The sequence below is a fragment of the Perca fluviatilis genome, chromosome 11, assembly GCF_010015445.1.
Source record: "Perca fluviatilis chromosome 11, GENO_Pfluv_1.0, whole genome shotgun sequence".
Taxonomy (NCBI): Eukaryota; Metazoa; Chordata; class Actinopteri; order Perciformes; family Percidae; genus Perca; species Perca fluviatilis.
The window spans coordinates 507,621-522,199 of NC_053122.1; the positions used below are offsets into that span (position 1 = coordinate 507,621).

Below are 14,579 nucleotides of genomic sequence, written 5' to 3' on the forward strand. Positions count from 1 at the left end.
GATGCTTAGGTTATCGGCCATCCTGATGTCAAAAGGGAGCTCATTCCACTACTCCTGAAGCTATACTGGAGCTTTAGGTGTCTCTGCAGCAGACGTTAACATTACAGAAACTACAGGAAATGAACCAGATGAGGCCGATGTTTTACACGGTAACATTACAAAGAATCCTATGGGGTTGTCGCTCTGGGATGGGTGAGTCTAATGCCGGGAGGGACAAAATGACAGTATACTCACTACAAAAACCTAGACTACACCTCTGGACACAACTAAATGTCACTAACCAGAACAGATGACTCCATGATGGCGGCAGTTATGAGTGCCAAACCCTCGATGTCCACATTCTGATAGCAAAGACTCGCTGCCTGTACAGGCAACATCATCCATCCAGATCGGTCCGGTGCTTTTTCCAAAGGAGGCAGAACTAGTTGCCGACTGGACGGGGCCACATCTCAGTTGTCGGCAGACCACCTCGGCGTCGTTTATGTCCCAACCATCATCACACACTGTTCCCCACTGGTTGTTATGTGAGGTTGGTACCATTTACCAACCTCACCGTCGGAGCTACACATTAAAACAGTTAAAGATAGAGCAACAGTGAACAGATTGTCCCCACAGATAACGTGAAAACCAACACAGTCTCACTCCATCACATTACATTACATTACATTACATTACATGTCATTTAACTGATGCATTCATCCAAAGCAAACCCTGAAGGTGCAAACTCCAGACAACAAGTAGTAAGTGCAAGTACATTAGCTTTAAATAAGCAAAACTACAAAGAGCCATATGAATGTGCAGTTTCAAGAAACATATATATATATATATATGTACAGTACAGGCCAAAAGTTTGGACACACCTTCTCATTCAATGTGTTTCTTTATTTTCATGACTATTTACACTGTAGATTCTCACTGAAGGCATCAAAACTATGAATGAACACATATGGAATTATGTACTTAACAAAAAAGTGTGAAATAACTGAAAACATGTCTTATATTTTAGATTCTTCAAAGTAGCCACCCTTTGCTTTTTTTGATAACTCTGCAAACCCTTGGTGTTCTCTCAATGAGCTTCATGAGGTAGTCACCTGAAATGGTTTTACCTTCACAGGTGTGCTTTGTCAGGGTTCATTAGTGGAAGTTTTTCCCTTATTAATAAAAAATCAAAGGAAGCAGAACTAGTTGCAGACTCATCTGTCGGCAGACCACATCGGCGTTGTTTATATCCCATAAATCATCACACACTGTTCCCCACTGGTTTCTATGGAGGATCTCCACTCTACCAGAGCATGGTGTGTTACCATTTACCAACCTCAGCTGAGGTTTTGGAGCTACAAATTAAAAAAGTTAAAAACAGAATGACAGTGAACAGATTGTCCCCACAGATAACGTGAAAGCCCTTTAAGAATGTCTGGATCAAGGGCGGCCCACCATCACAATTCAGGAATTAAGTTCTTGAACCTCTTTAGTGGAACTCCCCCAAAAGCCCTATGTAACATTAATGACCTGAAACCCCTGGATATCATATTTCCCGATTCCTCCAGTTGATGTTGTCGTCGCTCAGACAGGTCTCACCTTCAGCGCAGTTATTATACATCATGGTGTTGACATCTGATTAGGCCCAAAGAACAACAAAGTCCACTAGAGATGCTGATAGTACCAAAGGTCCCCCCAGGCCAACGGGAAAATCTTTTTTTTAATGCCAGAAATAACACCAAATATCCATTGTGCTTCCCCTATATCCATTCTACAGCTTCACACCAACGTCAGTCCATGAAGAATGCAACTGTCTGTGGTTAGTTCACGACTGTAACAGCTGGAAGGAGTGTGTTAGCTAAACTGCTAAAGTCAGTTCAACAGGTGAAGTTCAGATAACATTGTCGCAACAGTAGCCTTCCAGTAGTCTTGTATTGTCAGACCTCAATTATGCTGACCTTTTTTGTGTTTTAAAATCTGTGAAGTTTTTTATTTTTTTTATGTGGAGCCAGACAAACATAACATCTTTAAAAGTGACGTATTTCCTTTTTACATAAGTTTTGTGCCATTCACCAGGCTAAAGCAGTCATCCTAGGGAATACACTGAATTTCCAACTCAGGACCTGGTGATATCATCTTAAAGTAAAATAAAAAGGATTCCACTAAATGTTGGAGTGTTGCCTTTACTTTAGCAGTTGAGGCCTCTGGATTAATTATAATGGTCTATGCTTTATAAACAAGCAAAGCAGACCAGGTCACTTTTACCTGGGAAGACACCAGGTGTGATTATTGGCTGCCATTAAAAAAAAAAAAAATGGTTTCAAACCAGTATCCTGACTAATCACTATCATATACCAGTGAGTGATTATCAATAAACATAGATTCATCTGATCTTAACTATAATGAAAATAATTGATAATTTATGCTTATTTTACTCCAAGAAATTTATATTATTTCAAGTAAATTAAGTTTATTCACCATAAATTCCAAAAATAAGTGTAAAACTAGTGGTAATGAGTTGGAATGAAGTCGTCAAGAAGGCATGAAATAGATTTGGGTGATCATTTATACTTTATGGTTTATTAATAGGCAAAACAGACCAGGTCAATTTTTACCCGGGAGGACAACAAGTGTGATTATTGGCTGCTATTAAACAAAATTGAAATAGTTTCAAAACAGTATCCTCACTAAACTTTGACTTATACTGTGATTTTTTTTTGTTACCATATATTAAAAAAAAAAGTGTAAAACTAGTGGTAATAGTTTGGAAAGAAGTTGGCTAAGAAGATTTAACAGAATTGGGTGATAATTTATTCTTCATACTGTATAAACTGGCGAAACAGACCCAGGAGGACAACTAGTGCATGGTCGACGGGAGGAAAAGGGTTAAAGTGCGGATCGGGCCACATTTTTCTGTCGAAGCCCGACCTGCGTCCGGCACAGTTAAAATCTAATTTTTTTCTCATATTAATGACACATGTACGTTTGTTTGTGTGGAAATCTTTTATGAAGCAACTGTAGGAAGGCATTCAGAAATGTCAATAGATGAGGCACCAGCACACACAGGGTTAACCCTAACCCTACATAATAAGCTGTTTTAAATATAAAATGTTCAATGCCTTATCGCATTGATGTGACCAAGCCCGACCCAAACGCCAACATCATTTCTAAATATCTGTCCAAATCCGGCCCGGCCCGTCGGGTACTGCCGGATCCCGACGGGCTCGGTTCGGGTATCCATCCTCTACTCTGGATCAGGATCCTAGTATTTGGCTCACCCTCGACTCTACACAGTATAACTCCATACAATGAAAACTTGTTCCTTACCTGCACAGTAAGCTAGCTCACCTGTAAACTCACCTGTGCTCTGAGCTGAACAAGCAGCCATGAGAAGCACCAGCAGACTGATGATCCTTTGGAACATTTTTAATCACCAAAAAACTGTTGCAGAGAGAAATGTTAGTTTTTGTACAATATATTGCAAGTCAGTTATACTGATTCATTATACAGACAGTGGTAAAATTGGGCCGGGGCTCTCCGGGGCTCAGCCCCGGCACATAAGCCTGCTCGTTTTTCCGGATGTGCCTGCTTATAGTCTAAATATGTCACATAAAATTTTATGAAAGTGATGCTTTTGAAAACAACTGACAATAAATGAAAGATTTTTTAAATGGCATGTCTACGGCTCAACAACATAATGCCAAAGTGTCTGCGTCGGTAGGATTGACAGATAAAATGACTTCTCCCAAAGCTAAAAACCCTGTTCGCAGCGGTGGAAGCCCAGTGCTTTGAATCTCCACCGGCCGCTACGAGTTCATGTCGCTGAACAAGCATCGGAGAGCCCCACTCAGTGATGTATGTGTGTGTGTGTGTGTGTGTGTGTGTGTGTGTGTGTGTGTGTGTGTGTGTGTGTGTGTGTGTGTGTGTGTGTGTGTGTGGTAGTAAAGAGAGAGAATGGTAGAAGAAAGTTTGTGTGAGGTGGACCTGGTCACCACAGACCCAAATCTTCTCAGCTGTTGCTTTTCATATGCTGCACTGTCTCTTCATGTGGCACATTAAGTTTGGCACATTGTATGGATCACTTCAATAACGAGGTAATACAATGTGTATCATCAAGTGATGACTGATTAACAGTAATGTAAATGCTATATGCCCTAATACCTGCTGATACTACAACAATGCAAAGTATAGGCTCTTAACCTTGCAGTTTTGCACATATCATGAAAGACTCGATTTCTACATTTCTTTGCACAAAACTCTCCAGAAAGTGCCATTTAATGGTTTATTTTTCAAAAATGTTATACCACCAGACTACCTTATGAAGAGCCCCGCCCCCCACATAACATATCCCAATTTTACCCCTGATTACAGATATAGAAGATTAAACTAATTGTGGATCGTCAAGTAACTTAAAGGTCCCATAGTTTACTCATGTTGACATGCTAACAAATGCTAACATATTCTAACATAATAAAACAGCTAACAAATTTAACAGCAGCACATGATGAAACACAAAAAGAAACCAAGGAAGTCCTGAGCGCAGCAGCAGGCAAAAACAACAATACCAAAAATGAAACAAAAGGAAATCCATGGAGCAAAAAAACCAGACACGAACTAACACCGGGAGACATGACAGGCACACACAGAAACATACAAACAATGATCTGACACTGGACAAGGGGAACACCAAGACTAAATACAGAGGGTAATGAGATAACACAAGACAGGTGACACAAGGGCTGGGAAACAGGTGAAACACATGGCTGGGCAGAGTAATCAAAAAAGGAGGGAAACACAAGACAGGAAGTAAAACCAACAAGACAAGACAAAAAACAAGACCGTCAAAATAAAACAGGAAACAGAGCACAAAACAGACCAAAATAAGACAAGACACCAAAACTATAACCATAACAAGAGTATTAGGGCCGGCTTTAATCTCCGAATTTAGTCTTGAAATGGAAAGCAGAAAATCTTCCACCTCTCATTTTTGTTACCTGATGTCTTGCTCCAATACTTTTCTGACATTACAGGACTGATTTAGTTTCAGAGAGGCATTCCTAATAATCTGCATTTAGTTTTTAGTTGAAATCAGTTGTCACAAGTTACAATTAAAAATTACCTTTCTCGTGGAGTTTTCTTCTTCAGGTTTACAGTGTTGTATCTTTGTGTAGCGATGATGTGATGATGTGTCTGAAGAGAGATTTGCTGACGCTGTCCTGATTGTATATAAGATTTATTACATCAAGTTTCCAGCATCAATTATAAGCCCGCGGAGCATTGAGAGTGCACAGCGGATGGACACACTCTGACTTGCTGCATCGAGAACAGGGGTGTGTTTAGGTAACATGTTCGATAAAACAAACAGATGTGAGTTGACAAAGTAAAGGTCAGAGTCCATTTGAGGGGTTCAAACACTACACACAATATCATTGAACCAATCACCAATCACAGCGCACCACATAGAGCATCCTCTTCAAAGCCACTCCACTGAGAGGTAAATCATTAAACTTAACGTTACTACCACAGTGCTCATGATGACTCAGCACATTTGAGCTTTATACAGATTTTAAACTTATAGGCTCTCAGATACCACAACAGACTTCAGCCAGACTCAGATCCTCCACAACCTTTGTTCTGATTGATCTAATGTCTTGAAATCTGGCACGGCCATACTTTGTGGAAGAATCTAATAGTTTGAAATGTTTAGATCATATTAAATATCACAATTTTATAAGTCAGGAATATTTTTTTAATTGCTAAACACAGAAAAAATGCTAACATAGTGTTAGGCTCTGACACCATCACCCGACGGCCGACCATCAGCAGAATAAGGCAGTCGGACTGATCAGTCGTCTCCTGTCTCTCAAAAAGTGCCTCAGAACACACCAAAGCGACGCCGACTAGGACCTCAACAGTGCAGGAGCTAATGAAGATCCTAAATAAACAAACAAACTTGAGCATACGTTCTGCGTGGACATAATACGTCCCCATAACAGCAGGTGGCGCTAATCTGTATTGTTGCCCAAAAAAATGAAAACCGGAAATTAATTTTGTGTGGTCTTGGATTTTCAAAACTTGTTATGAGTTCACAGATACCAAAATATTTGATTGTGCTGCTTGAATTGTGCTTAGGCAAGCACAGAGAATGAAAGTTATGAATGTAACTACAGTTCTATGAATCCTGAATGAACACCAGAGGCAGTGCTTAATCCTGAATTTATTCCGTATCGCGCTTGCGCAGGTCGAGTATTTATATCAACAAAGTCACCTGTGACCTCGGGGTGACCCTGGCCAAGGCCTTAAGTTCCGGTGTCATCCCCGAGCTCATTCCTTCAGAATCTTCTCGCGGGTTCGCAAGATTCCAAGTGACCAAGAACGCTGACAGTCATCCAGGATTCATAGAAACGTAGTTACATTCGTAACTTTCGATCTATTTCATCCTTACTGACAGATGCAGACCTGGAGGGCGCATGTCCGTGCGAAGACCAGTGAACTGCCGCCTGGTCTGACTAGCCTTTACAGCACCTGTAAAGCAGCCGAGCCAAAAAGTTTCCCGGGCTCCATGGAACAGTACTCAGGGTCCACCTACACGTCTCAGACAGAGTGAACCAGAGTGGAGATTAGGTGTCAAAGTTCCCTAGACATTAGAGCAAAAGCCTGCAGAAAAGCATCACTGAGGCTGGTGGAGGAAGCATTGAATGCCGCCTGCTGCAGGGATCGGAAAGGGCAAGCATGAGATGAGAGAGGGTGTTGCCAATGCGGCCCATACGTGCCGCAGTATCATAAGCCTTACACAGAAGGTCGTCAGTGACCCGACACTGGGGTCGAGGGCACCTGGCATCCGCAATGGTCGGCTCAATAGTCCGCTCAATAGTCGGCTCAATAGCTGGCATGCGATGCAGGCCGAATTTTGCCGCATCTTGCATGGCTGCCAGAGTTCTGTCATCAGATGTAGGATGGGAGAGAGCTTTAGTATCCATCCAACATGTTTTTAGCTCCTTGAGATATTCATCAGAGGGAGGAACAGTAAAGGCGGCAGGGGCTGGAGTGCACCTGAAGAAAGCACTAGCCTGCACTGGTTCGGCATGCCTCCAATCCAGCGGCAAGCGAGCCAGCGCCGTGCAAATGATGGACCCCAGAGCGGTCTGAAACGGCCCGTCTCAGCTCAAGCCAGCTGATAGTGGTGTCTGCGACTCAGCTGGTCAAGTCGCAGAGGCTGGTTTTAGAACTTAAGGGATGTCACCTGTTTCAACAGCCAATAGCAAAGTCATCTTTTAAAGTCAGCTACAAACTATAGAAATAAAATGATCCATTATCCATAATGCATTTAATTTTTCTTACAAACTGTTAATTGGTCGAAATGACAGATAGATGTAGGCTTATCATGCGCCCAAAAAAATGTACGATGGAGCGAGTTAGAGAATGACTGAGCAGAGGGAGTGCCTAGGACAAAGCCATATAGAGGAATAAAACGTGATTTTGTCGATTCATCGCTAACTGACTTCTCTATTGGCAGTTGAACTCCGACGAGGACGACGAATGCGAATCTGGCAAGTGTGCATCAAAAGAGGACAAAGATGAACAAGGTGACGGAGAAAGACTGCTGTCACGACAACAATGACAACAAAGGAGAAGAAGAGGGTGGAGAAGAAGAGCATGAGGAGGATGAGGAGAAGCAAACGTTTGTGTCAAAAAACGGCACAATAGAATGGTCCTCGGAAACGTATCAACCCTGTCGCGTCGACCTCATCGCCGTGGCACAGCACAAGAACAAGAACGAGAAGGAGAACAAGAACAAGACCACAGACGCCCTACTCCTCCACAGAGCCTGGGACCCACAGAGTACACTGCCATGCGCGTCCACGACATAGTCTCCCCGTTCGACCTGTTTGTCACGCGGCACATAGAAGAGATCGTGGTGACCGCCATGAACCTCGGGGGCCTAAGGAAATGCGGCAACGACTGGATGGACGCCAAGGACCTGCACGGCTACCTCGGGCTGCTGATCCTCGCCGACCATGAGACGAGAGCCACCAGACGAGCCTCAGACAAACTGTCAGCCATACGAGACGTGTGGGACATTGCTATCTCCTGCTGCCTTAGGAGAACCAAGGCCATCACCACTGACCCCTCACACCCTGCTTACCCCCTATTTGAGCTGTTGCCCTCGGGGAGCTATGCTCTGCGATTCCCTGCAACGCCCGGCCGCGTTCTGCTGCGTCCGCCGCATCCACCCATGCTCTGCAGCGCCACGTTTCATCCCGCAACGTCCTGCTGTGACATGAACTACAACGACTACCTTCAAAGTCACTGTTCCTCTATCTTTAATGTGACTATTATCGCCTTCACACCCCCAACCGGCCCGTCAGACACCGGGAGTCTGGGTCTGCTGAGGTTTCTTCCTAAAAGGGAGTTTCTCCTCGCCACTGTCGCAACAGCCACTGCTAATGCTTGCTCTTGAGGGAATTACTGGAATTGTTGGGGCTTTGTAATTTATAGAGTGTGGTCTAGACCCACTCTATCTGTAAAGTGTCTCGAGATAACTCTGTTATGATTTGATACTATAAATAAAATTGAATTGAATTGAATTGAAATTGGAGACGCTACAGGTCAATCAAATCTCACACCAGCAGGCTGACAAACAGCTTTTTCCCCTGGGCCATACGGACTGCCAATACAAATGGACACTCACTTTGTCCATGACATTCATGGATACTCTGTCATAAGCGCTCACTCCACACTTTTTTAATAACTACAGACATATTTTTTATCTTTTAGTTTTTATGGATATTTATATTTAAATACATACGCAAATAATATGTATATTTTTTTTATTATGTTAGTAGATACTATTTTAAATGAGAGCATATTGCTCGCTGAGCCTGTTTCTTGTCCTTGCCTGGACATACAGTATGTCGTTCCTTGTTTTTCTTGTTGTTTGTTTTTATTTTTTGTGTGGTGCAAGGGTGGCTCTGTGAGAGCACCCTAAATTTCGTTGTACCTTCACAGTGCAATGACAATAAAGGCTATTCTATTCTAGGCCCGCACGTGACCGTGGACGAGCAGCTGGTTCCCTTTCACGGTGTGTGTGTGTGCGTGTGTTTTTTTACTTTTTCATCTCTTCTTTTCCTATTCTCATTCTCTTTCGACACTTCCAAGGTCGATGCTGTCTCTTTTCAAGGAAGTGCTCTGGACCCACTCGCAACTTCTACACTCTGTAAGATTGATTTCTTTTGTGTTGCTATTGTGTCAGTAAAGGTTGTGTGCTCGCTTCCCTCTCCTGTATACGATGGTTTGTTTCACTGTTGCTGGGCGCTTTTGCTGTGCTGAGTGACGTTAATACCTTATCTGATAAACGTGTAACCTCAATTACTAACGTGAGTGTGTTCGCTCGGTGTTAATAATTACTGTGACTGTAATCACCAGTTTAACGTATTGTGTCGGTGAAGGGAGTGTCCTCGCTCCCCTTTCGCTGTACCATTGTATGTCGGCCTGCAGGTAGCGGAGTGCTCTCGCTCAGGCTAACTTGGTGGGTCGGATATTGATATCTATTGTGACAGTGAAGAAAGTGTTCTCGCATTCCCTCTCACGGCATGTACGTGGCGGGGCGGCCATTTTGTGCATTTCGCCGCCAAAACAGGAAGTGGGTGTAACTCGAGTGTACGTTGTCCAACTGGCTCGAAACTTTTCAGGATTCATAAGAGTCCGACCCTGAGGACAAATAAAGGCCGATATTTACTTAAAGTCATAGCGCCCCCTAGTGGCAACAGGAAGTAGGCCTAAAAGTCAAGGTGCTATACTTTAACGAACTCCTCCTAGAGATTTCATCCGATGGACTTCAAACTTGGTCTGTACCATCCCAACACCTTAACGATGAAAAGTTATTAAAAGAAAAACTTTTCGTCAGACGGTGTGGGCGTGGCGGCCATTTTGAGTGTTTAGCGATGAACAAAGAAGTTGTTGTAACTTGAGTGTACGTTGTCGTATCTGCCCGAAGTTTCTCACGATTGACAAGGGTCCAGGCCTGAGGACACCTACAGGCCAAAATTGACTTTTGGTCATAGCGCCCCCCCCAGACACAGGAAATGCGCCTTATATGACGATTTACATGAAACTCAGAATGTGTGGTCTACATGTGATACTGAGCCGCCCCCTATAATATGGCCACGCCCACTTACTCAGGCCACGCCCCTTTCATACAATTTGAACTTTTTACGGTATACCCTTGTGTGAGGTGTCATTGAACTCAGCAGAGACTTCGTTTTTAATTGGTGATGGTTTGACCCGCCCCCTTTGCTTGAGCCCCGCCCCCTTTAATAAATGTTGACGTATCTAAGGTAGAGTCTTGTGTGAGGTATCATTGAACTCAGCAGAGACTTCCTTCTTCATTGGGGATGGTTTAACCCGCCCCATATGCATTAGCCACGCCCCTTTTCACAGCTAATGAACTGTATGACGTAGAGTCTTGTGTGAGGTATCGTTGAACTCGGCGGGGAGTTCCCTTTTCATTGGTGACAATTTGCGGCGTCTGAATGCCGCGCAAATGCACGGTCGCAAGGAGCAGAGTCCGCCTGTAACCCCGAAGCGCGCCAAGGCGCGAGGGCCCGTCCATCGCTGCTCGCAGCTTTAATTATTATTGCTTTTTTTATTATTTATTGTTTTTTTATCTACTGTTTATACCTAATATTAATATTTGACTGTAGTTTGATATTTACTCCTACTCTACTGTTTAATTATTTACTTATTATTGGCGATCGTGGCCTTCTGGTGGTTGTAAAGTATTGATGAATATATGCAGGTGTTGGTGATGTTTGTTTTTTGTTTTGTATTGTCTTTTGTTTTGTTGGATTTTTCACTTCTCTGTTGTTATGTAATTATTATGTTATATGTTGGTACCCCCTCGAAAACGAAATGATACATCTCAAGGGGTTTATCCTAATAAACAAATTTGAACACACACTTATGCACAACACAACTGATGGTCCCAACCCCATTAATAATGGAAAAACTTCCACTAATGAACCCTGACAAAGCACACCTGTGAAGGTAAAACCATTTCAGGTGACTACCTCATGAAGCTCATTGAGAGAACACCAAGGGTTTGCAGAGTTATCAAAAAAAGCAAAGGGTGGCTACTTTGAAGAATCTAAAATATAAGACATGTTTTCAGTTATTTCACACTTTTTTGTTAAGTACATCATTCCATATGTGTTCATTCATAGTTTTGATGCCTTCAGTGAGAATCTACAATGTAAATAGTCATGAAAATAAAGGAACACATTGAATGAGAAGGTGTGTCCAAACTTTTGGCCTGTACTGTATACATATATAGTTAGTGTGCAGAGACAATGAAAAACTCCTAATGTGAAAGTAAATATGCCAAGAATCTTATTTTAAAGATAAAATGTGCCTTTAATCATAGACAGAGCAGACAGTTAGGCCGGTTACACACTGCACGCGTCTTGCGAGCGTGGCGTTTCTGTTGCGTGTCAGCTGCGTGGATTTTTCTGTGTCCTACACACCAGAAGCGTGTCTGACGCGGCGCTGCTCCTGCTGCTGTGGTACAGGGAGGGCTGATCTGGGGACATAGCGCCGACAGATTCAAACTCTGAAAAATGGGTAAGTGGGCTGTCTGTGTAGCTGTAAAGAGACTATACAGCCTATCTGATGTTGGACCGTCACTCACGTTGTTATCGTAGCCTATCCTACTACCCTTTATATATAGCCTACTGATTTGATTAAAGCAAGACCACATCGGCAGTATTGAATGCAAAAAATGTTACAGAATATTTCGTTCTGTATGACCAGTGCAACATTTGAAAATATTTTCTCTGAAATTTTGTATTACATTTATATCTACATTGATGTCAAAACCTGGACTTTCAAACATCAAGATGTCCTTTATTAATATGCATTCGTGTCTAAATGACATATAAACATATTTTCCTATTCTATTTTGCCTGGAAACGCTTCCAACACGCTCGCGTCTCGCCGTGGAAAAAATAGGCGTTGGTTCTATTTCTAGCAGGCGCGCGTCTCAGGCGCGTCTCGAGCCGCACCTGAGACGCGCGTCTCACGCCGGCAGTGTGTAAGCTCTAACCTGTTAACATGGGAGCCGAAATATAAACGCACACGCCACGCAGCTGACACGCTCGCGCGACGCGTGCAGTGTGTAACCGGCCTTAGTGTGATCTTCAGACAGACAGAGAAACAGAAAATACAAAGATTTATAAAAACGTGATTTCAGAAGCGTGTTCAGTCCGTCTGACCAGCGCTGCTACGGGATACGGGTCAGATATGCTAATGAAGGAGCTGGATGGACCAATCACATGGGCATCTGCAGCTACGAGTACTCGTCCTGCCCCTCCTCCTAATTTTCTCAATAAGAGCACTGTTTCTTCTCTCTGTGTAACTGTGGTTTGTTGTTGTCAGTGTGTGTTTATACTTCCTTTGTCCCGTGAATGCAACACGAGGGACTTTCCACTCATCTATAGAGGTTAATTGTGCTTTTCACTGACTGGCCACGGTAAGTAAAAACGTAATTTTCTGTAACTACTATCTGCACTCACACACACACATACACACACACACATACACGCACACACACATACACACACACACACATATATACACACACACATACACACACACATACACGCACACACATACACGCACACACACATACACACACACACACATACACACATACACACACATACATAAACACATAAACACACACATACACACACACACACATAAACACATACACACACGCACACACATACACACACACACAAAGACAAAATGAAAAAGGTTTTTACCGCCTTTAGAAATGAGTTCAAACACTTTCATTATGTTTAACTTTCTCTGAAACAAAACGGAATTTAAACAGTGCCAGATGATGTTTAAAGAGTTTAAATCAAAGTATATTTTAAACTACTTGAAACCAAGGGGTACTATACCCAGAGTCTCATAAATGTAAGTATTTTTGGCTTAAAAAATTTATTAAAAAATTATGAAAGTCTTGCTTTGTGCGCTACATCGTCCTTTGCATATGTATTTGCAACCATGTTCTTCGCTAACGTTTTGTTGATTTGCACAACAGTCCCACATTTATCTCCCACGAATCGACTCCATGGTAGCCAGCTGGCGACGATGTATGATGATGTAACCGTAACCAAGTGGTGTCTCATTTCATGGTTTCACCCCTAGCTCTTACTGCTCAGTTTCGAGGGACAAGGGCTATGGGTAAGACGAAGGGGTAAGACAGAGAAATGGGATTCAGCCTAAATCTCAACATTTCTAATTTAGTCTCCAAATGGAAAGCAGAAAATCTTCCTCCTCTCATTTTTGATACCTTATGTCTTGCTCTAATACCTTTCTGACATTACAGGACTGATTTAGTTTTAGAGAAGGATCCCTAATAATCTGTGTCTGTGTCACAAGTTACAATTAAAAATGACCTTTCTCATGGAGTTTTCTTCTTCAGGCTGACGGGGGAATGTCGTCTATTTCCCAGGTGGAAGTCGCTGAGGTAGTCAAACAACTCCACAGTGGCAAAGCCCCGGGGATTGATGAGATCTGTCCAGAAATGCTGAAAGCTCTGCATGTGGAGGGGCTGTCTTGGTTGACACGCCTCTTCAACACTGAGTGGACGTTTGGGACAGTGCCTTAGGAGTGGCAGACCGGGGTGGTGGTTTCCCTGTTCAAATAGGGGGACCAGAGAGTCTGTGCCAATTACAGGGGTATCACACTTCTGCCTCCCTGGTAAAGTCTACTCCAAGTTGCTGGAAAGGAAGGTTGTTGTTCTAGGCACGCCCAGCTGAGAGAAGGCCTCAGGGAAGACCCAGGACTAGGTGGAGGCACGTCCAGCTGGGAGGAGGTCTCGGGGAAGACCCAGGACTACGTGAAGGCACATCCAGCTGGGAGGAGGTCCCGGGGAAGACCCAGGACTAGGTGGAGGGATGTCCAGCTGGGAGAAGGCCTCGGGGAAGACCCAGGACTAGGTGGAGGGATGTCCAGCTGGGAGAAGGCCTTGGGGAAGATCCAGGACTAGGTGGAGGGATGTCCAGCTGGGAGGAGGCCTCGGGGAAGACCCAGGAATAGGTGGAGGGATTATATCTCCACTCTGGCCTGGGAATGCCCCTGTGGCTCATCATTGAGCCAATCAAGCGAGCAAGCTGTCTTATAAGAAGACTATGCATAGTTCCGTTCTGCCTTTCACTCATTTCACAGACGACTCTGAAGAAACACACCAAGGCAAGTTACAAATATAATACACAAATGGCACACCAGCTTGAGCTATCAGTAAGCGCTAGCTAACTAGCTAACTAGCTAACTAGCTACCCGCAGTTCATGATGTGCTGCGGTGTTCACTTACGTTAACGTTAACTAGCTGGCTATCATCCTGCTCTTGTACATTCCTGTCCTTGGACTGCTGCTACAGCCAAAGGAACCGTGAGTGTCCTCCAGGCCAAACACCCAAAACAACACAAACAATATGACATTCAAACTTTTGCCTGCTTTCTTTAATAACTACATAACACAATACTTGTACTTTTACTTTCAGTAAGTACAAAAGTTTTTTGAATACTTTAGTT

At 43.3% G+C, this 14,579-nt stretch overlaps 1 protein-coding gene across 1 annotated transcript in view; it reads right to left on the minus strand.

The window, feature by feature from the left end:
• The window catches only part of LOC120568381 (deleted in malignant brain tumors 1 protein-like), a 54,467-nt gene extending 49,170 nt beyond the window's left edge, over window positions 1-5,297 (minus strand). Inside the window, exons 1-4 of the mRNA XM_039815875.1 lie at window positions 5,099-5,297; window positions 3,340-3,420; window positions 1,269-1,334; window positions 281-524 (exon numbers count right to left, since the gene is read on the minus strand). Of these exons, the coding sequence (XP_039671809.1) occupies window positions 281-524; window positions 1,269-1,334; window positions 3,340-3,403 (374 nt within the window). The 5' untranslated portion in view covers window positions 3,404-3,420; window positions 5,099-5,297. The remainder of the gene's footprint in view (window positions 1-280; window positions 525-1,268; window positions 1,335-3,339; window positions 3,421-5,098) is intronic.
• Between the last annotated feature and the right edge of the window lie 9,282 nt (window positions 5,298-14,579).